The sequence below is a fragment of the Vitis vinifera genome, chromosome 7, assembly GCF_030704535.1.
Source record: "Vitis vinifera cultivar Pinot Noir 40024 chromosome 7, ASM3070453v1".
NCBI lineage: Eukaryota > Viridiplantae > Streptophyta > Magnoliopsida > Vitales > Vitaceae > Vitis > Vitis vinifera.
In genome coordinates, this window is record NC_081811.1 from 16,192,309 (window position 1) to 16,215,680 (window position 23,372).

General features: G+C 36.2%; 2 protein-coding genes across 2 annotated transcripts; one reads left to right on the forward strand and one right to left on the reverse strand.

Annotated features, from left to right (window-relative positions):
* Positions 1-9,769: 9,769 nt before the first annotated feature.
* LOC104878108 (uncharacterized) lies at positions 9,770-12,107 on the forward strand. The gene is made up of 3 exons (XM_010647880.1): positions 9,770-10,101; positions 10,200-11,321; positions 11,747-12,107. Exons 1-3 carry the CDS (start codon positions 9,770-9,772, stop codon positions 12,105-12,107), a joined length of 1,815 nt encoding a protein of 604 aa, XP_010646182.1.
* Positions 12,108-17,756: 5,649 nt separating this feature from the next.
* Positions 17,757-23,365, reverse strand: LOC132254017 (uncharacterized). The gene is made up of 4 exons (XM_059737708.1): positions 23,312-23,365; positions 22,618-23,196; positions 22,352-22,492; positions 17,757-17,966 (listed from the first exon to the last, which is right to left on the reverse strand). The coding sequence occupies exons 1-4, from the start codon at positions 23,363-23,365 to the stop codon at positions 17,757-17,759; spliced, it is 984 nt and encodes a 327-aa protein (XP_059593691.1).
* Positions 23,366-23,372: the final 7 nt, after the last annotated feature.

Here is a 23,372-nt window from a genome sequence, read left to right on the forward strand (position 1 = left end):
AATAATAGTAATAAATAGATGTTGAAGATTGTGAATTAATAATAACAATAATAATGAGATTTTTGAAAATTTGGATTAATGATGATAATAATAATAATAAATAGGTTTTGAAAATTGAGTTAATAATAACAATAATGAGATTTATGGAAGTTTGGATTAATGATGATAATAATAATAGTAATAAATAGGTTTTGAAAATTGAGTTAATAATAACAATAATGAGATTTTTGGAAGTTTGGATTAATGATGATAATAATAATAGTAATAAATAGATGTTGAAGATTGTGAATTAATAATAACAATAATAATGAGATTTTTGGAAATTTGGTTTAATGATGATAATAATAATAATAAATAGGTTTTGAAAATTGAGTTAATAATAACAATAATGAGATTTATGGAAGTTTGGATTAATGATGATAATAATAATAGTAATAAATAGGTTTTGAAAATTGAGTTAATAATAACAATAATGAGATTTTTGGAAGTTTGGATTAATGATGATAATAATAATAGTAATAACTAGATGTTGAAGATTGTGAATTAATAATAACAATAATAATGAGATTTTTGAAAATTTGGATTAATGATGATAATAATAATAATAAATAGGTTTTGAAAATTTGAGGTAATAATTATGATAATAATGAGAATGATAATTAGTAGTGATAATAATAACAATGATTAATAATAATAATAATAAGAATGATAATAATAATTAATAATAATGATAATAACAATGATTAATAATAATTAATAATAACAATAATAACAATGATTAATAATAATAACAACAATGATTAATAATAATTAATAATAATAATAATAACAATGATTAATAATAATAATAACAACAATGATTAATAATAATTAACAATAATAATAATAACAATGATTAATAATAATAATAATAACAATGATTAATAATAATAACAACAATGATTAATAATAATAACAACAATGATTAATAATAATTAATAATAGTAATAATGGGCTTTGAAAGGGGACAAAGATTGGGAATAGGCCTTGGGCCTTGAAAATGGGCTAAAAGGGGATTAGGAAATGGGCCTTGGACTTTATCCCCAAGCCCAAAATCCCTATAATGGGCAAGCCAGAAATGGGTCCCAAGCTTGGGCTTGGCTCTAAAAACAGGCCCAAGTCCAAATGCTAGCATGGATGGCCCAGAGACTCATCTTCCTCACTAACTCACCTCGCCTGGCTGCAACTCCCCTCACCCTCTCTCCGCCGCGGCGACTCCATCACGCTGGGATAAAGCCGGCTGCCGGCGCGCGCCGCGTTCTCGGCGCGTCCACATGGTCTTCCGACTGAGACCGAGCTTCCTTTCCTCACGGTGGCCATGCGCATGTCGCCGACGCAAGCGGACGACAGCGGGCCAAGCTCTCTCTGGATCGCCCTCCCTCCGGCAGCGACGCCACCCGAGTCGGGCACGACGCGGGTAAGATCGAAGGCGCGTCTTGTGCGCGCCGCGTGCCTTCTCGGGTCTACATCGAGCAGCTCTCCACGCTTCCCCGGCCGGACCCGGGACCTCTCGCCGTGAGGGCAATGGCTGCGGCGACGGTGCTTAGGATTGGCATCGAACCAGTGCTCCTCTTTAGGGGTTCGTCGAGTTGAAGCAGATCCGGTTTTAATGATGGTGAAGACTGAACAGAGAGATCCATGGAACCTTAGAACTGAAGCTCTGGTTCTGGCGGCGAGCGTGAAAGAGGAGGAGTTCCAATGAAAGGTGGTGGTCATGCATGACTATGCATGGCCACGCGAGAGAGAGAGGAATGAACGTAAAGGGCGCGGGTGGGAACTAGGACAGCTGTGGTGGTGAGCGTGGTACGGGTCCAGCGCAGCCATGCCCGGCCATGCAAGGATGGAGAGAACCGGAGGCTCTCAATGCCAAGATCAAACATCTGACCCAAGTGAGAATCCAACCTCTCCCAGGGGAAAAACCAACAATATTGTAGGAAGCAAAAAAAAAAAAAAAAAAAACAGAGCAAGCGCATGTGAAAATTATATCTGATTAAGAACGAATTTATGGTTTTGGATGCCCACAGCAAATCACAGAAATCTTCATGGATCAACAAAGGCCCTTACCTGAATATTCCGCAGTGCCGCCTCCCTCTCTCTCGTCTGAATATCACCCCACGGACGTCCTCTGCCTCCCTGAAAAGTTCCCCTTGCCCCCCTCTCTTTTTCTTCTCCTTTTTCTTTCTTTTCTTTTGTTTTTCTCCCGTTCCTGTCTTTCCCAGCAAGCCAACCATTGCTTCCTGCCATCCGCCGCACTCCTCTGCCCGAGCCAACCTCCCATCAGCCGCCTGAGAAAAGAGAAAAAAGAAAAACAAACAAAGAAACTCCCCCCTGCTTCGCAGCCTCAGGGGGGGTCTACAATATGGTATGACCATACAAAATTATCACTTTTATAAAAAAAGTTCAAAATTTTCCCAATTAGGTTTTATTGTAATGTAAGTGTATTTATATTGTAATTATAATATATATTTTATAATAAAAGTAATAATCTTATAGATAACTTTTTATACCTCATTAATATTCAACATATCATATGTATTAACATCATTCACTTGAACCATTAAGGAAAAAAAAGAAAAAAAAATTATATATGGAAATTAAGAATAAAAAAACACTATGCAAAGGAAAAAAATAGAAAAATCATATAATTTTTTTGACATTATTTTAGTATAAAAAAATATAAAAATAAATAAACATTCTCTATTATTTTCTTATTCTTTTTAGATAATCTGAATAAAAAATTAAACATTCTATCTTCCTCGAATTTTATACAAAAACATAATATATCAATTTAAAATTTTAAAAAATATATCATCGTTTTTTATTATATAATTATGAAACTTGTTTTTTTCTTAATAAAATTAAAAATTAGAATAAAAAATACAAAAGAAAAACACATGAAATGTTATTTTGAAAATATTTTTTAGAAGTATTTTTGTTTCAAATAGTAAATTTAAATAAAAAATTATACTATCAAACCCAAAATTTTGATTTAAAATTTGAATGTCAATAATTAAAATAAATATGGGGCCCACGTACCATAAATATCCCTGAAAAACAAGTGAAGTGCTTTAAATGTTTTGAATTTTTAAAAGCAAAGTTAAAGGACATTTTTTATATTTAAGACTATTATTGTCCCCTCCAAGAATTATCAAAAGAGAATACCTAAATTATCACACTTAGCCTACCCTATGTAATCATCTCATAATAATATATCATTTTGAGATAACAAAAATTATTTATTTTTATAAAGAGTAAAATCATATGTAATAAAACTAAATCTAACATTTATCATTTAAAAGGACATGAATGAAATATTGTGGACCTTGCATTTCGGCTCATGCGTTTCCCACTTGATGGCAAGCTCGATTTTAATTTGAAAAATGATTTTTATTGATTAAGAAAATGACTTGGAGTCGCCACTTATTTTTGTTTTATTTTTTAAAGGGTAAACAAAATAAGAAAGAAAACCCTAAGTGCGACTCCTTATTTTGGAAAAGGTGATCTACGAAAAATCGGATATGGCTCGGGGGTTAGGTTACTTATCGAGAAGGTACGGTAAAAGACCATAGCACCCCTTTAAGTCCCTAAAGTCGAGTCTCTACTAATAAAATAAAGCTGACGTGGCAATTGACGAGTAAATCAATGAATATCCTGAATGATCATGCACACATAAGAGTCGAGACATGCATAGACAACAATTAGAGGGAAAATGGGTACATACCTGGGCAACGAGCTGCCACGCGCTATTAATGGAGAGGGTTAGTGTACAATTTAAGAATAATCGCATGTATGTCAGAGAATAGGGTAAATCAATCACGTATGATAATCAAAGCAAACGATCAATCAATCAATCATTAAGTCACCCATGTTGGGCCCTCACCAAAGCTCATTTATTTGGCATGACTTAATGTCACAGATTCCATTATTCTGGAATTATGAAAAATTCGTTCACGCTTATTAAAATCAAGAGGAGCAGAAGATCGTTTGAAAACCAGAGCGGAATTAAAACTATTTGAGAGAAAATTAGATTTTTGAAATTTAATTGAAAAATTGGAATCTCGAAGATCACTAGAAAATTTGGAGTTTTGGAGTTCATTTGAATATCAGACTTTCAGAAACTAAAAGTGAGAATGGGAATTTTTAGAAATTAAATTTGAACGAGATTGGAAACTTGAAAGCGATTTGAGAGTTCGGGATTTTAAATGAGGGAACAAGTGAATAAGTGAAAGAAATGGAATAACAACGATGGTGAAATAATAAAGATTAGATAAATAATTGCGAAAGATGGATTTTTAGAGATTTGAAGATGTGAATTTAGGGTTTGAAAACTTAAGAATTTATTTGAAGATGAGATCTTTGGTATATGTATAACTGGATAAGTAAGTGGATGGGATAACATTAATAACGGGGATAATCATTAAACAGCGGCATTTGGATGGTGGGGCTTTTGAGGTTGGAAATTAGACTTGGGGGTAGGGTTCTGACGAACTAAACTTTAACGATTAGAATAAATAGATAATATGGGATAATAATGCTACTTAACGAAAACAATATTTTAAACGAATAGAAAATGAGTAGTGGAATTCTTAAGATTGAAAATTACATTAGGACGTTGAATTTTTTTGAAGAGTTAGACTTTAAACAAATAAATAGATAGGGGATAAGAATTTTAATTAACGAAAATAACATTTTTGGCGAGTAATGGAATTTCTAAGATTGAAGGTTAAATTAGGACATGGGGTCTTTGAAGAGTCATACTATATATAAAAAAAAATAGAAGAATATGGGATAATAACTCTAATGGACGAAAATGAGATTTGAACTAATTATTGAAGAATTAAATTAAGACATAGGATTTCCTTGAAAGATTTTAAATAGCTAGATGAATATAGGATAAATAATTATAAGGGATGAAAACGAGATTTGAACTGATTATTGAGGAATTGAATTAAGCTATGGGATTTCCTTGAAAGGTTAGATTTTAAATAGCTAGATAAATATGAGAGAAATAATTCTAATGGATGAAAAATGAGATTTGAACTAATTATTGAAGAATTAAATTAAGGCATGGGATTTTCGAAGGATTAGACTTTGAATAAGTAAATGAATATGGAATACTAATTCTAATTAAAGAAAATAACATTTAGACAAATAGTAGAATTTTAGGATTGAGAATCGAATTATGACATTGGATCTTTTTAAAGGACTGGATTTTGGATAAATAAACTAATATAGGATGATAATACTAATTAACGAAAATAATCATTTAAACCGAATAAAAGGAATAGTGGAATTTTTAGGGATTTGAAAATTAAGTTAGGACATCAGATTTTCGAAGGAATGGATTTTAAATTAGTAAACTCGTATGGGATGATAATACTAATTAACGAAAATAATCACTTAAGCCGAATAAAAGGAATAGTGGAATTTTTAGGGGTTTGAAAATTAAGTTGGGACATTGAGTTTCTGAAGGATTGGATTTTAAATGAATAAAAAAACACAGGGGATAAGAATTCTAGTTAACGAAAATAATATTTAGGCAAATAATAGAATTTCTAAGGTTGAAAGTTGAATTGAGGTTTTTGAAAGATCGGACTTTAAATAAATATGGGATGATGATTCTAATTGATAAAAATGAAATTTAAACGAATTGTAGAATTTTTAGGATTGGAAAATTAAATTAAAATATGGAATGTTTGAAGGATTAGACTTTAAATAACTAAATAAATACGGGATTGTAACTCTAAGTGATGAAAATAAGATTGAGTTGAATTGTAGAATTTTTAGGATTTGAAATATTAAATTAAAACATGGAATTTTTGAAGGATTAAACTTTAAATAACTAGATAGATACATGATAATAATTCTAATTGACGTAAATGAGATTTAAATGACTTATGGAGGGATTAAATTAAGACATGGATTTTTTTTTAAAAAAGGTTAGACTTTAAATAACTATATATGTATGAGATAATGATTTTATTTGATGAAAATAAGATTCAAACGAACTATTGAAAAATTAAATTGAGGCATGGGATTTTTGAGGGATTTAGACTTTAAATGACTAGGCAAGTATGGGATCATAATGATTTTATTTATAAAAACAATATTTAAGCAAATATTTGAAGAATTAAATTAAAACAAGGGATTTGTGAAGGATTTGCATAGGGCCCTTCATCCACACGAACTGGGCCTGGGCTGCAACTCTGATCCAAGCCCAAAGTCTTCTTGAGCAAACCCAATGTAAACATCCATCACAAGCTTGGGCCTAGTTCCCCAATTCAAGCCCAAGTCCAAAGATATCAATGGGCAAGCCCAAGACAATCATCCAATATAAGCTTGGGCCTTTCATCTGATCCAGCCCACTAAGGCCCAAATCAAACTCTCATCTCTCTTTGGACCATTCAGTCACACCTTCCTCTCAACTTCAGGCGACGGCGACAGAGGAACTAGAGATGAGGGGCATCGCCGGGGGCCCTCAAGTTGGTCCAAGCTGACGGCGCTCGGTGCCGCCGTCGAACATGCCCAACTGCAGCGGCCTGGTGTCGGTGTGGAGCCTACTGCTGCAGCCTTCATAGGAGCGTGGAGAGCTTTGTCGGCCGGAATATGGCCGTTGAGGAAGAGCTCATTTGCGAACACCATCCTCGACGTCGCCTCCGCGGAGCTCCCATAGCAGGTGAGCCGTGTGGAGGATTCGAACCCGGCACCGATGGACGACGAGGCTGCGGTGAAAGTGGACGACGACGGCATTACGCAAGGTGTGAAGTGCATGGGGCTCGCCGGAGTGCTGTAGAAGAAAAACACCGCTTCCAGAGTCGCGTCCTAGGCTGGAGGGAGCAATGACGTAGGGGGTGGAGCTAGAGAGAGAAAATGTGGTGGGAATGATAATGAGTGAGTGTGGTGAGGGATGATAGAGTTGGGGATGTGCATGAGAGATGATGGGCATGAGGGGATCCAAAAAAAAGAAAAAGATGGGTATGGTGATCTCGGATGTGAGTGATAAACGGGGGTTTGTGAACAAAACATAAGTTAATAATATCGAAGCACACTTATAACTCAAACTTCATCCAACAATACATCAACTACTAGTTATCTATATCTAGATCAAAGGGAAAGTAACTAGAAAATAACTCAAGAAAGAAAGAAAAAAAATGGGACAATCAGATGCTGAATAGAAGCAAGGAGTCATCAATGGCATACCTGGGGACGCTCTCTTCTTATCCCCCGCGCCCGCACCCCTCCCCCCTTTTTCTTCTCTTCTTCTTCAAGCTTCACTCTCCAAGATCCCTCGAACCAGCAAGCCCCCTTCCTCAGTAACTAGTCGTCCCTCCCTTCCAAAAAAAAAAAAAACCTCTCCTGTTTCTCTCTTCCTCCTCTATTTTCTTTCCTTAGCCAGTCATCACCATCTTTTCTGTTCATGCATCAGCAAGCATGGGCTTGCAACCACCCACCTGCAGCTGCACGTCCATGCCTAGAGAAGGGATCAAGCCTTCTAGCCGGGGGTCCCTTACCCCTTCTAATAATATAATCCAAAGCCAAGAAAAAAAAAAACCACTCCTCGGGTCCTCACCACCAAAGGGGGTCTACAAATATAGATACTTCAATTTTAACTTCAACTAGCAAGTTAAAAATAAGGGAAAGTTGTGTTTTCATGGACCAATTTGGTAATAATATTGTTTTTGGAACCCAAGTTTGTGAAAGTAGAAAAACATCTGTTAATGTGGAAACTTATATCAGATTCATGCACTCTGAGCCGACTGTATTTTTTCTACCGAAATTGCCCCTCCAGGTATCCACGTTAGCAGCCCATCTCAGCACGGGCTGAAACTGAACCGGTTGTCTTGTGCAAAATCAAATATTGAGCTTCCCACAAAAACACCCTAGGCGTCCGACCGTTCATCCTCCCTTTCTCTCATTTGGTACCCATTCCTCTCATCTTTCTACAGTCCGTCACCAAGGTGAAGCAGAGGTTCCCACAAGAAAACCCTAGCCGATTGACCGTTCTTTCTTCCCTCTCTCTCATTTTGGCACCCATTCCTCTCATCTGTCTTCACTCGGTCACCAAGGCGAAGCAGAAAATCTCATAAAAATAGTGTAGCCGAGGGTTCTTTCTTCCCTCTGTCTCATTTGATACTCATTCCTCTCATATTTCTTCACTCCGTCACCGAGGCGAAGCAGATTTCAGTTGAGAAGACCTTAATCCGATTTGTCACATCTTAGATTTTCTCTGTCGAGGTAAGCCATTCGTTCCGTGTTTTGCATTTGCATTCTCATTCATGAAAATCTGCTGTTTGTGTGGGTTTTTTCTGAACCAGGCTTGGCTGAAATGTTGGCATTTAGGAGTTGGTACTGAAATTTTAAATCTGTTGGTAATGAATCATCATCGTATTTTTCAAATCTGATTTTGTACTGTTTTATTTAGATTGACAAATTATCGCAACTCTGTTGTTTTGATATAAAGTGAAGGCAAGAATATGGATTAGGAATTGTTTCGTTGAAAAAGACATTTGTTTTGGTTTTGGTTTAGAACTGAGAAAAACATATTTTGAATTGATTAGTGAAAACTGAATTTTTTTTTTCCCAGTGGTGTTTTTGGGTATTGGGAAATAATGCATTTTTAGTGAAACCCATTTATTGGATTGTGTTTTTGGATTGAGCTATGCAGTGGATGACCAAAAGGGAACATTTTTTCGGGATGAAGTTTTCATTTTGAGAGCGAAAAAAGTTCTTAAGAAATGGTGATTTTTAGATGGGAAAGTTGTTCCAAATTACTCAGTTTTTTGGGTTTTTGTGATATTGATGGTTGATGGGTGCTAAAGTTTTTGTTGTGTTTTTTTGTTTTTGTTTTATATGTGTAGTTTCAAATCACATCCCATTTCTTCAAACATATAGTAACATATGTATGGTTACTATATGTTAATGTTCTTGTTGATTAGTAATTGATATTGATTCAGAGATCCGTTTTAGAAGATGGTAATAGGAAAGGCTATATAGGAACTATTGGTATCCATGCATTGGTTTAATTCCCTTCATAACATAAATAGAAAATAAGGAATGCTGGTCAGAATGGATGAAATGCATTTTTATCTATATATTGTTTGTTTTGGTGATCAATTGGTTAACCTTATTGTACTAGTAAGTTAAGCTTATGTACTACCTCATTATTCCTGAATGTACGACCTTAATCGACTGTATGTACTGCATTAGTCAACATCAAGTACTACCTGAGCCAACCTTAGGTACAAGTTGTGTGACGATTGGAAACTTCATTTTTTAATATTCAAATAATTCATATGTGAATAAAAGTTGTCTTTATTGTTAACCTAATGGGGTTTTTGTCAAACATAGGACCTACAGGCTGTTTTCAAGTCATGCATAAATTAAATTGTTTTCACTTCCACATACAAGCTATCATGACATTATGTGTTTGACTACTCTGCTCATTTGGTTCACTGTACCTTTACTTGAGACTGTACCATAGGTACTATCTTAATTAACCTTAGGTCTAACCTTAGTAATCTTTAAGTACTAGGTTAGATATCCTTAGGTACTACCATAGTTGCACTTGTACACTACTTGTGTGCATCGGCCAATTAGCATGTTTGAACCTTAATTGTGTGCATCAGCCAATTAGCATGTTTGAACCTTAAAGTCTATGGAATCAATATGCATAATTCCTCAATCTTTCATTGTTGTATTGTTTTTAACAAATCTTTATGTCAATAAGGAAATGGAAGAGGAGATGTTTTGTTACATTCATGAAGGTGGTGAGCTTGTTAAGACTGTTGTTGGGTCCGTCGAATATAAGGGAGGTCGGACCAATTGCAGTGTTGTTAGCAAGAATATCTCACAACCTGAATTCGTTTCAAAAGTATGTGGTGTACTGAACTTGGATTCCAATTCCATTAAATTGGAATTCACAGTCAAGTTTGACCCATCATGTCTATTGCCATTGCATAATGATGGCGACATAGTCAATATGTTCAAATTCAACGACATGTTTTGTCATGTCTACATCTCCCAGTGTACTGAATGTGGTGATGACCTCATTTGCCCTACTAGGTACCTAATGTCCTTCCACAATAATGTTCCTCTTTGTATAATCGCTTTTCACACTTAGATTGATGGATGATCAAATTCTTTCCTTATGTTTTTTGCAGTGGCCCAACCCCCATTGTTGCTTCAAACTCAGCTCATGTTTCCTCTATTGGCGAGTCCCCATTACACATCTCTAATGAGTTGCCCACAATTCAATCAGTTGGGTTTTCCCAAAGATGTGCTATGAAAAATACCGTTCAACTTCAACCAAGTCGGTTCGAACATTCAATTGTAGGTAGTGGACATACCTTCCCAAATGCGTCGGAGTTTCGAGATGCAATCTATTTGATGTCTTTGGCTGGAAAATTTCGATATTCTTACAAAAGGAATAGTCCAAAACACATGACCGTAGTATGCACAATTGAAGATTGTCCTTGGAAAATCACTGCGCATGCAATAGGGGATTCAAACATTGTTCAAGTACACACATTCCGAAATGTGCATAACCATTGCTTGGAAGATGTTGTCTTGTCTCAGCCTTTAGTGAGATCCACTCGTGCATCGTTGGTCATTGATGATGTCATTCGATCTACTCCTGAATACCAACCACGCCAAATTTGTAAGGACTTTGTAAGGCAACATGGCATCCAGTTAACTTACCTACAAGCATGGCAAATGAAGGAGAAGGCTAAGGAGCGCATTTATGGACAATCCAAGAATTATTACAAATTGTTGCCATGGATGTGTGAAAGAATGCTTGCAACAAATCCGGGATTGAGTGTTGAGTTGAGTTATTCCGATGATGACCATTTTGAGAAGCTTTTTGTTGCTCATTCAATATCTATTGAAGGGTTTGTAAGGGGGTGTCGACTAATCATTGCAATTGATTTGGCTCATATGAGTGGGCCTTATGGCGGTGCTCTATTTTCAGCCACCTCTTACGATGCTAATGACTCCATGTTCCCCTTAGCCTTTGGAGTGATGAGCTCGGAAAATTATGAAGATTGGTTATGGTTCTTGGAAAAACTGAAGATAGTTGTGGGAAACAAGGAAGTTATTATTATCTCAGATAGACATCATGCTTTGCTTCGTAGTGTCCCTGAGGTGTTTGGCATTGAAAACCATGCTTATTGCTACCGTCACCTGAAAGAGAATTTTAGTAGTTTCTTGTCCAAGCATAACACACGAGGGAACAAGGGTAAAGAAAATGCATTGCAATTCCTAGATAGCATTGCGTATGGAAGGTTAGAAATGATTATAACGTTTCCATGTTTGAACTAAAAAAATACAACGAGGCTTTAGCCACATGGGTTGAAGAAAATGCGCCGCACCATTGGGCCATGTCAAAATTCCCAAAACAAAGATGAGATAAAATGACTACGAACCTTGCCGAGTCATTTAATGCTTAGTTACGGATTGAAAGACATCACTCTATTTGTAACTTTTTATTGGAGCACATGTCCAAGTTAGCTTCTATGCTTGTGAAGCATCAAGAAGAGTCCAAGAATTGGAAAGGGTGTATAGGGCCAAAAATTGAAGCTAAGGTGCAGGAAAATATTGCAAAGGGTGCGGTGTATCCAGTCACACCATTCAAGAATGGAGTATTTGGGGTATGTATCTGGAGAGCCTTGTTGAATGTAGACATTCTGAACCGTACATGCACTTGTAGGGGTTGGCAAATGTTGGGAATCCCTTGTGAGCATGCCACAGCCGTCATTATTTCCATTGGTCAAAATGTTACTGATTTCGTCGATGATTGCTACAAATACCCAATGCAAGAGTTGATATATGGGGGCTCTTTCTCCGGCATAGAGACCCATGACATGCCTACTGTGGACGATGATGGTTTGGTTCGATCTATCATCGGGGAGGTGTTCTTCTCTCTAAAGCCTCCACATACAAAGCGCCCTCTCGGAAGGCCAAGGAAGAAGCGCATTGAGTCCCAATTTCAAGATAAACGGACTGTTTATTGCTCTCGTTGTCATATGTCCGGCCACAACAGAAAAACCTACAAAAATCCTTTGCCCTAAATGCATATCTATCTACTTATTGCATTATGCTGATCTTGTCTTACTCTATTTCAACTAATTGGTTATCACCCAATCATCGTTACTATTTGAATGTTTTGTGCCTTTCCATTCACCTGCAATGTTCATTGAGTTACATTATATTTCTCTGCTGATTCAGTTCTTTCACAAAGTCCGAACTATGATTGCACCACATCTTGTTTTGATGGTATTTACTCAAATCCCATGTATTTGGTAAGATTACATTGCTTAGGCCATTTCAACCATACTGCAGTTTGTGTTCCCATGTATCATTTGGTGGCATCATTTAATTATCCGAAAATAAATACTTTGAATGAGTGGCATCATTTGGTGGCATTTTTCAGAGGCTGGTTGCTAATATTAGTGTCAGCTGGCCTGTTTCATTTAATTATCTGCATATTTGTCCTTTGATTTGAGTGCTATTTTCCCAACCGCATGGAATATTTTTTTCCCATTTTCGTAGGATAAGACGAACATGTACAGACTCCAGCTAGTGCTGCAACTAGTGCTCAATGAACGCAACAGTGTTAGAGATACAATTATGGTCGCATGTCATTTGTGACTTCATAGTTCATGATAAGTTTCTTCCTATCTGCTGCTACGTACCAAAATGACCAAGGGTTGATTGTAGTTTGTCCAAAATTTATTAATTCATATCATGTTGTGTGCTGATGTGATTTGTTCCAATTGTAAAACCATTATTTATGTTCTATATGTGATGTATCTGATGAAGTATTCCACATCCCATTGTAACAGTGGCAATTGGGTTATGCTGAATATGAGGACTTTATGTACAAGAATGGCCAACGTGTAAGGGAAAGGAAGAGTACCTGGTAATGCTGCTGCTGGAGCATATGGGATGCAGTCACAGCAATGTAATAGGGCTGTTCATTTTTCCTTCAATATTGTAAAGGAAGGGAGTAGGAACATGGACAACACTCAGTATTTGTTCTTTTATTATAGTTAAGGGTGATGGTCAGTGTTGTATTGGCGACTGATTGGACAACAACTGTGATTGTAAGATGTGATCCACAGTGATAGGTTTATTATGGGGTATGGTACTAATTTCATAAGAGAACAACAAACATAGACTGGAACCTATTTGTTTGTACACTGATGCAGTTTCAGTTTATCTTTCCATACTCACATTAGTAAATTGTTTGACGACTTTCCTTTCATATTTAGTTATTGTGTAAGCTTTTACATAGCATCTTCTGTTAATGTTATTGGTAAGTTGGGAGGTTTGTTTGGTTTGATTTACTACATTAGAAACAGTTTGCTGGTATACCAATAGTTTGCAATGGCGCCCTTCAAATCCTGATCTACCAGGGTTCAGGACTATTGCACATCCTCATTGGCACGGGCTACTAAGGGTTCTTAAATGATTGTGCAATTTGATAATTTTGTGCTTCAAACCATGTACAGGTTGTTATAGAAAAAATAAATGTGGTAGAAAACCAATAAATATTTGCTTCGCATGATCACCTTCCGTATCCAACCAAAACCATCGTAACTTGACATAACCAGAAAAATGAGAAAACAACAGTATGATTAAATAAATACTGAGAGTGAAATATTGTCGTGAGAGTAAAATTTATCGAATATGGTTTAAGGTAGTGTCATGCTGCAATAGGTAATGAAATTAACTAATAAAAGTTTGAAGCCATAGAATGGCTACATTTCTTGCAGGTGCGTTAAGGTAGTACCTGAGGTACATTAATGTAGTACCTGAAGACCATTAAGGTAGTACCTTATGTGCATTAAGGTAGTACCTGAAATTTCTTATGATTACATAAGGTACCGTTGGAGTAACCTATGAGAACATAACAATGTCATGCTGCAATAGGTAATGAAATTAACTAATAAAAATCTGAAGCCACAAAATGGCTACATTTCTCGCAGGTGCGTTAAGGTAGTACCCAAGGTACATTAAGGTAGTACCTGAAGACCATTAAGGTAGTACCTTATGTGCATTAAGGTAGTACCTGAAATTTCTTATGATTACATAAGGTAACCTATGAGAACATAACAATGTCATGCTGCATTACATATTACAGCATGCCATTGTTATGTTCTTATAACTTACTCATTCGGTAGCTTATGTAATCATCAGAAATTTAAGGTACTACCTTAATGCACATGAGGTACTACCTTAATGACCTGAGGTACTACCTTAATGTACCTAAGGTACTACCTTAAGGCACCTTAGAGAAATGTTGCTCTTCTATGATTTAAGTCAGAATTAGTTCATTGCATTACATATTACAACATGCCATTATTATATTCTTATTGCTCACTCATTCGGTAGGTTATGTAATCATAAAAAATTTAAGGTACTACCTTAATGCACATAAGGTACTACCTTAATGACCCGAGGTACTACCTTAATGTACCTAAGGTACTACCTTAAGGCACCTTGGAGAAATGTTGCTCTTCTATGATTTAAGTCAGAATTAGTTCATTGCATTACATATTACAACATGCCATTATTATATTCTTATTGCTCACTCATTCGGTAGGTTATGTAATCATAAAAAATTTGAGGTACTACCTTAATGCACATGAGGTACTACCGTAATGACCTTAGGTACTACCTTAATGTACCTAAGGTACTACCTTAAGGCACCTTGGAGAAATGTTGCTCTTCTATAACTTAAGCTACAATTAGTTCATTGCATTACATATTACAGCATGCCATTGTTATATTCTTCTTGCTTACTCATTCGATAGCTTATGTAATCATCATAAATTTAAAGTACTACCTTAATGCACATGAGGTACTACCTTAAGACCCTGAGGTACTACCTTAATGTACCTCATGTACTACCTAAATGGACAGTCGAGAAATGTTGTTCTTTTGTCAATATTTTGTTGTGACTATTTATTTAAGTAAACAGTTGTTTTCCCATTTTGGTATTCATCTAGATTTTGAAGGGTTGTGGTTGGATATGGAATGTGATCATGTGAACCAATTTTTTTTTGGTTTTGTAACATATATTTATTTGCCTATCACAACCTGTAGATTGTTGGAAGCAAAACATGCTACATGCAAAACCATTTTGGAACCCTGTATAACTTTTTGCAAATGGGGATGCTCTTTCTTTGGGAGAGCGAGTGCCAGCCCTACAAGATCAACATTAGAATTCTCATTTCCCTAATGATGTTAAGTTAGGGACCGAAGGATGAGGAGAAATTTTCTTCATGAGTAAGAGCTAAGCCAAATATTAAGAACATGATGAAATACCAGATCATCACTTAATATTATTAACTAAAAGAAAAAAAACTCGTGATATGTAACAAAGAATTATCTCAGCACATGACAATCTAAAAAAATCACCAGTGCCAATAGTCTTCAATGATTCATTACGAATACCATCTAATGTCTTCACCATCACCCATGACACCTGAATTTGTCAACATGGTTTGTAACATTCTACTTCAACAAAGGATCATTATTTTTGAACTATATTTGGAGAGGACACTGGGATGGAACAGGGAAAAAATTGAAAGGATATGTAACAAATGCCTTATCTCTATTAGGATTTCCTGTATAAAACAAAACACAAACATAGTCCTTGGAATGTGTACATCAGCAAAATGTTTCTAATATAGTCAACAAACCAAAGAAACCTAATTTTGATCATATGGTAAACCAAGTTTGCTTCATACAATCCGAAGAAAGAGGATAACATATGACTCGTTCTAATATTACTCCCTCTCGTAAGCTATAGCAACAGCATCACCATACAGTCTTTTTTTCCCTTACGCGTTGCCCATTGTTGTACATAAAGTTCTGACATTCAGCATCACCATACTGTCACTGTTACAATGGGATGTGGTATACTTAATAAGATACAATAAATATAGAACATAAATAATGGTTTTAGAATGGGAACAAAATCACATCATCACATAATAGGATATGAATTCAGTCATTTGTGGACAAACTACAATCAAGTATTGCTTTATATGGTAAGTAGCTTTAGATAGGAAAAAACTTATCATCAACCATGAAGTCACAAATGACAGGAGGCCATAATTTTATCTCTAATAGTGTTGCGTTCATTGAGCACTAGTTCCACAACTAGCTGGAGTCTGTACATGTTCAGCTTGTCCTATAGAAATGGGAAAAACTTATTTCATACTGTTTTAAAAAAAAAAAAAAAAAAAAAACCAATTAGGATGTAAACTAGCTCTAACCTCTGCCACTGAAGTAGTTAAGGTCGCCCCATTCCAAAATTCCATGAACTTTTGTGCAAGGATACCACAGTCGAACCTATAACACATCACATTTAGGCTTGTCATGTAGATGATAGAAATCTAAGAAAAAAAAAATTCACCTCAAATGTCTGTTTTGGTTAGAATATATGAATATTTTACCCATTCAGTTGTTGCACAAGGTGTGGTTGGACATGCTCAAAAGTTGAGACATCCACGTCCATATGAATTGTATATGCATGCAGTGCTTTATTGATTGCCATAGATAATCGCCTTGTTGCAGCACTAATATTGTTTCCTCGCCTCAAGGGCAAAGATGAAAGAATTTCAACTCTTCCAGCTGCAAAATTAACAACATGCATGTGCCAGTGATTGTTCTCACAAACCGGGATGAACATCTGCATTATCATAAAAGAGTTATTACCTTTTATGTTATAAGATAATAGTCATATCCAATGCCATTGCATATATTACTATGGAAATGAAATTTAACAACCGTTATTTACCATGTCACATGTCCCCAAATCATGACCCAATATACCAGCATCCAGATACATGCGACATCTATCCATGATCACCTGGCTGGTTGCATTTGTTTTCAAGTTGGTCAGAATCACCTGTTCACGGGCGGGGTTATCAATACAAACATCAACAAATGCTATTCTATTTTGAGACTATGTCAATTTAGGATATTAGAGGGTTCACCGAGAACGAAGGATCAAAATAGTGTGTGCGCGCTGGTGGTGCTTGCTGTCCATTCATCATGCGAGAGACAATCGCCACAATCTGGCAAAGTTGTGGAAATGAACATATTTTACAACCCCATCAACACTTTATACATTATATGACCTATTAATTTTGAATTTAATTCAACATAAAGATAAGTAACTTACTACTGAATTAACCCACCGCCCTGCATTTAGACAAGAAATTTCTTCTCGGGTAATGTACATCCCATACATCTCGCATAAAATCTCGCTACAATGATTGAAAATGAAGTATGTCATAATGATGTAAAGTTATTCACATATTAAATGATTGCAAGAATTATTTTTAGAAAAATGAAATGTACCTAGGATCACCAATTTCTGCCAAAGCGTAATCCGCTACTACCCGATGAGCATGGGGGATTTTAGGGAATTGTTTAACACATTGGGTGACAAATGGACTTTTGCAAGTGGGAGGACGCTTCACTATCCTCTTACAAGTCCGCTTAAATCTCTTGATAGATGAAGGTTTAATGGCTTGATTACCACTCCCACCTACCCTATCACATTCTCGCGCTTCTTCTATTGTCACTTGTGGTGGAAGCGATGCCTCTGCATGAGACTGTGGGGCCATTGGCTCGGAATGAGTGGCTTCTGGTGACGGTTCCATTCCAATTGGAGAATGGGGGGTTGGTGCGAGGTTATCTTATGGTTCCATTTCGTCAACTGACATCTGTTTGCCCGGTGTTTCGCGCATTGGTTGATATTCAGTGTGGTGCTGTGCTTTTGGGCAAGGGATTGAAGATATCCCCTCTGATCCACTTCGGTGGGAACATAGTGCAGCAACATCCCGCGCTAGAGAGGAAGCTAATCGTAGCATACTCTCCGATGTGTCAATGACACGGGCTTCAATAACCTATTACATAGTGGAAAACAGAATAGTTTTAGAATAGTATTGTATGCATTGTATAGAAGAACTTGTATGAGTGGTTAGTGAAGAAGAACTACCTCTATAGCATCGTCATCAGCTGTAGAGGTTGAGGCTACTGATGGTACATTCATATTGGCTGTGTGTGGACCCGCATTTTTCACGTGCGCCCCCACTCGATCGGCGAGACTCGCTCTTTATTTTTTATGAAAAAAAATTATTTAGTTTTGGAAAAGTTGGAGCCGCCACTTATTTTATTTTTATTTTAAAGGGAAAATAAAACAAGAAAGAAAAACCCTAAAAAAAAAAAAGTGACTCCATAATTTTTGGAAAAGCATGTCTTTGAAAACCCAAGTCTTGGTCCGGGGATCAGGTTACTTATTGGGAAGGTACCTCTAGGAGGTAGCACCCCTCTAAGCCCTAAAAGGTCTCTACTAATTAAGTTGAGGGGAATGTAGCAATTAATCAGCTAATTATGGATACCTAAGTAGGCTAGGTGGTTCCAAAAAATAGCATGCCAAACAAGATCAAATTACAATAAAGGAAGGTTAGGATACATACCCGGACCACTTCTCAAGCACTATCATAAAACATCAGAGTTAGTATAGAAGTATAGCACACAACATGTATTTAATCATAGCGAATCTAGTATACATCTAAGCACCTAAGGATTATCAAACATATGCATATTTCACAGTGACATGATTGTTTACAAAATTTAGAAAGTAGATGATAAGGAACGTACCTGGATAACATAGATAACTTACAATGCGCTTCCATAAGACATGAGGAGTTAGATAATAAATAATAAAATATAGAAGTCCTAGCATGCTCGTTATCTAATTAGCATAGCAGAAATTATCAAAGTATATGAAAACACTAATTATCACACTCATCTTGTATATAATTCCTAAAAAAAAAAAAAACATAGACATAATTTCAACAAGTGACAAAAGTGGCAACAAAAATAATTTTTGAAAAGATTTTCTTATGTAGGGGTTTCACCAATTCCCCAATCGATATACACGAATTTAGCTTAGAATTATCCCATTTATTTGGGACCACGAACTTTGATTCGTGTCTGATTTCAAACCAAAATTTTCGTTAAAAACCGAGAAAGATGCAAACCGATAAAAAAAATGGTTGCATATTATTTTAAGAAAATGGGGTTTTTGATTCTAAGGACTCTAAATGAATTTTTGAAATAGGGGTTTTTAAGGAACAATTTGAGAAAATTATTTTATTTTAAAAGGAAAGACATTATTTACAAACAAACAATTCGCAAGGATCAAATATAGACGACCCAAAATAAAACAAAATTACAAAGTAAAATTTTCTCAGTAATCAACAAGACTAATAAAGGTGAGGGTAGAGGCCAATCTTCATGATTTTCCAATGACCTCTGAAAATTAAAAATTGAAGATAAAATCATTATAGCAACCAACTAGAGATTTTTAGATCAAGCAAACCAACATTTTAAAAAAATCTAACTTTCAATTTATCACCAAGAATTACAAGTTAACATTAAAAAAAAAGTCTAACTTTCAATCTATTGCTAAGAACTATGGAAAACAAGTATCTAAAAGCAAGTTTCTATCTTTTAAACTTATCATTAAGAATCATAAACTAACATTAGAAAATTTTTTAACTTTTAATCTATCATCAAGAATTACGAAGTAGTATTTCAAAAAATCTAACTCTCAATTTGTCACCAAGAACTAAGAGAAATAAGCATCTAAAAACAAAAATTCTATCTTTTAAATGATCATCAAGAATAAAAAATTAAAGACTTCAAGAAAATTTTAAACTAGTACAGATAATAAAAAATTACAAACTAATGATTTCTTGAAAATTATATAACATCATAGATCATTAAGAATCAAAACTAAAGACTTCAAGAAAACTTTAAACCAGCATAGATCACAAAAAATTATAATCAATAAGAAGAAAATCAAGATGATTAATAGAAAACCCAAAACCCCGAAGCTTACCTTCCATCTTCTGGTGGGTGGTCAAGAATTTGGTGATGTGTCGGTGTTGTCTGTTTCAAGGTGCAGTCGTGGTTCCTCTAAAATCTGGTGATGCGTGCTACCTTTTTCCTAAAAAAATAAAATTGTGCGTGTTGTGCTTTCTTTATGCGACTGTCGTGATGCTTCTCCATCTGGTGCATGTTCCTATTATCAATGGGAGTGTGTGCTACTGCTCCAATCTCACTGAACCGTCTATAATGGAGAGAAATTCCTCTTAGAGCGTGATCTTCCTAACCACATACTGCCATATGTTCTTCAGTGCCTCAATTCGGACAAACTTAATCGAATAATCGCATGCACCATGAGTGAGAGTCTTTCATCAAATTTCCAACACATTTCATTGTGAATTTTCAGCCATGAAAAAAACTTCCATTCACAGCCACAATTCTCACGTGTCCACCACAAAAGTCAGTTTTCAAGAATTCTCCTTTTGCATGAAACTACCTTCAAAGGAATTCTCCATATGCAACCATATATTCCGTGATTCATCCATGGAAATTTATAAATTCAAGGCCATTATCTCCATTAAGCCATTTTAAAATTCATCCATGGAGATTTATAAATTCAAGGCCATTATCTCCATTAAGCTATTATAAAATTCATCCATGGAGATTTATAAATTCAAGGCCATTATCTCCATTAAGCTGTTATAAAAGTCATCCATGGAGATTTTATATGCAAGGCCATTGAAACCTGATTGGAATCAAGTAATTAATATTCACAAAGTGGCTGCCCATTCTCCATCATAATCAAAATGTTAACACGGCTAAAAGTGAATGAAAGCCTTTCCATTTAACCAAGGCATCAACACGGCTGAATGTGTATAGAATCTTCTTCATCAAATCAAGGCGTCAACACGCGTAAAGGGGATGAAATTCTTACCCGCTTCAATGGAGATCTCCCCTCCTTCCCAGAATAGTGCAGCTGAGTTCCAACCCCCTACCTCAAAAATCTGATTCCTAATGTTTCCGACCTATTGTGTGTGCAGCTCTCCCGATCTGACCTGTGCGCGTGTCCTTAGAAAATTAGAATTGTGCGTCCCACTCCTTCATGCGACTATGGAGATATTTATGAGTCTTTTGTAAGTGGACGATACAGAGAACAGGAATGGAAGACTTCAATTTTGGCTTCCCACAGGTTATCGGTCCTGTCTGCGCTGTTTTGATGACATAATCACAGGGCTTGTCAATCTCTCTTTCCGATCACACAGAACCTTGTTAGCACCCCTCGCCTAATCCTCCTTGAACCTCCGTATAATCAAAAAGCCCCTCTTTCCTTTCCAAGACGTCCCAAAATTTATCGCCTGAAAGAACCAATCTTTGAGAAGAATTGCTCGGCTTCCAATGAGATCAGCACTCGTGCTGCCAGTCTTTCCCTCTCCCTTTGTGCTTCTCCTTCAGACAATCCAAAAAGCTCTTCCTTTCCTTCCTCTCTCACGTATCTATATCTCTCTTTCCCTAAAACCTAAATCTCCCTAAAAAAGGCGAAATCTCCTATTTTCTCTCTTCTTTTCTCCTTATCCTTTTTTAAATCTTCCAATTCAAAAGCAATCTTCCCAATTTCAAATTCCTCTCCAAAACCTTCCAAGGAGAGTCCCACCTTCCTTAAACTCTAATAGTAAGTTTCCTTGCAAAAAAAACGTGAAATTTTTTAAGTTAAATGATTGAATGAATAGATAAGCAAGTAAATAAATTAGGAAACGGTAAAAAAATATATAAATAAATAAATAATAAATAAATAAATAAGTTAAGGAAGATAATATAAAGAGGAAAATAACCAATAAAAAGTGAATGATAATCATAAAACTAAAACTAAAAAATAAAATAAAATAAAAATAAACCAATAAACAAAAGCCGAGCCCAAAAGCCATGTAGCCATGCAAGTCATACAAGTCACACTAAAAATGTCCAAATGGGTCAAGTGTGCCTAAACGGCCTATGATGAGACTAAGTGGGCCTAGGGTGGTGCCTAATGGGCCAAGTGTATCTAAAAGCTATCCTGAAAAAAAAAACAAGAAAAGCCTAAGTCTAAGTTAGGGCTGCCAAGGGTCACAATAAGGGATCAAATAATCCCTCAACCAAAGTCTCCGAGGTGACTCAGAAAAATGTAAGTGGTATGAGTAGCCATGGGCCACCAAGGAACTATTTTGAAGCACTGAAAATGAACTTAAAGATATGTTCTAAAGGGACAAAATTGAGGGTCTACACTGTGCTTTGTGCTCGCTCCTGTGCCTGTGTCTTGCATCATTATTTCAATGAGGGAATCAACAAATTGGTTATTACTGGTGCGAGGCTAATATGGTAATTTAACTAGTAGGGAAAGCTTTGTTGAGTTAGAGCATACATGCACATATCCATAACCATCGAATGTTGATATTTCAGCTGCTAATCGGCATTTCATTACATCGTCAGTCCATGCAGTAGCTAGCGGGCTGGTCACTTCAACATTGACTGATGGCATGTAGAAGTATGCCATGTAGAACAGCTGTCCAAGGGTAGTATATGAAACAAGGAGCATTAAAAGAGCAAATTGCAGTAAGCATGACATTCAAATTAAAATGTAAACTAAGTTCATACTAATTGCAAAAGGGGTTGGAGCCTAAACTGTACCTGGAGGAACATGAGGCAGCCTCGGATGTAAGTAGGCTGCTTTTGTCGATATTCCTTGATTCCATCTTCTAAGTGTTTCAGTAGAAACTTTGCCCAATTCCTTTGGACACCAACATCACCATCCCATATGGTGTCCCAAAGGTCATGGCTTCCTTCAAGCTTTGAGTTAGGTGCCAGTAGAGTGGCACATGAAAAAATTAAAAATGATTTTAAAAAATCATCACACACGGGCAAGTTCTCAAGGTTTTGCTCCAATACCCTGAGAGTGTATGTGCGATTGGACGGGGCTGTTCTCTTAAGGATAACCACGTCTACCCCGGAGTTAGGGATGCCCATCACTCTATTGACATGTTCTTCATTGACAGTGATAGCATTGTCGGTTTCAATATTAAGTCTATGGTAGGTAAAGTCATATTGAGATATGAGCCACCTGCATAGCTCATATCTTAGTTCGCGGCAAGCAAAAGTCAGTAGGCCCCCAAAGCCCATCTCTCTAATGGCTTGCTGTTTTTCAGGGGCTAGGCGTGCAATGGCAGTTATGAATTTCTTCCCAGAACATCGGGACTTAGGAAGCTTAACCTACAGTTAAAATGAAATATGGGTTAGTGGCAAAAAAAATCCAATATATGCAAATTTCCAATTAAGCTGAATTTGAAGATTGGAGCCATTGTTCAATGAAATCTGTTTTGCCCACCTGTGTGCATGTTGGTGGAACATGCTCCTTCCTTTTTCTCTTTTCTGTTGCCATGTGTATA

Excerpts from the sequence above, each read along its gene's own strand:
- LOC132254017 (XM_059737708.1), bottom strand. The coding sequence starts at position 23,365 with ATGGCAACAGAAAAGAGAAAAAGGAAGGAGCATGTTCCACCAACATGC. Across the intron at positions 23,197-23,311 it reads TTCCACCAACATGCACACAG|GTTAAGCTTCCTAAGTCCCG; the intron begins GTGGGCAAAACA and ends TTTTAACTGTAG. Across the intron at positions 22,493-22,617 it reads GCTGCCTCATGTTCCTCCAG|CTGTTCTACATGGCATACTT; the intron begins GTACAGTTTAGG and ends ACCCTTGGACAG.
- LOC104878108 (XM_010647880.1), top strand. The coding sequence starts at position 9,770 with ATGGAAGAGGAGATGTTTTGTTACATTCATGAAGGTGGTGAGCTTGTT. Across the intron at positions 10,102-10,199 it reads GACCTCATTTGCCCTACTAG|TGGCCCAACCCCCATTGTTG; the intron begins GTACCTAATGTC and ends TGTTTTTTGCAG. Across the intron at positions 11,322-11,746 it reads GATAGCATTGCGTATGGAAG|GGGTTGGCAAATGTTGGGAA; the intron begins GTTAGAAATGAT and ends ATGCACTTGTAG.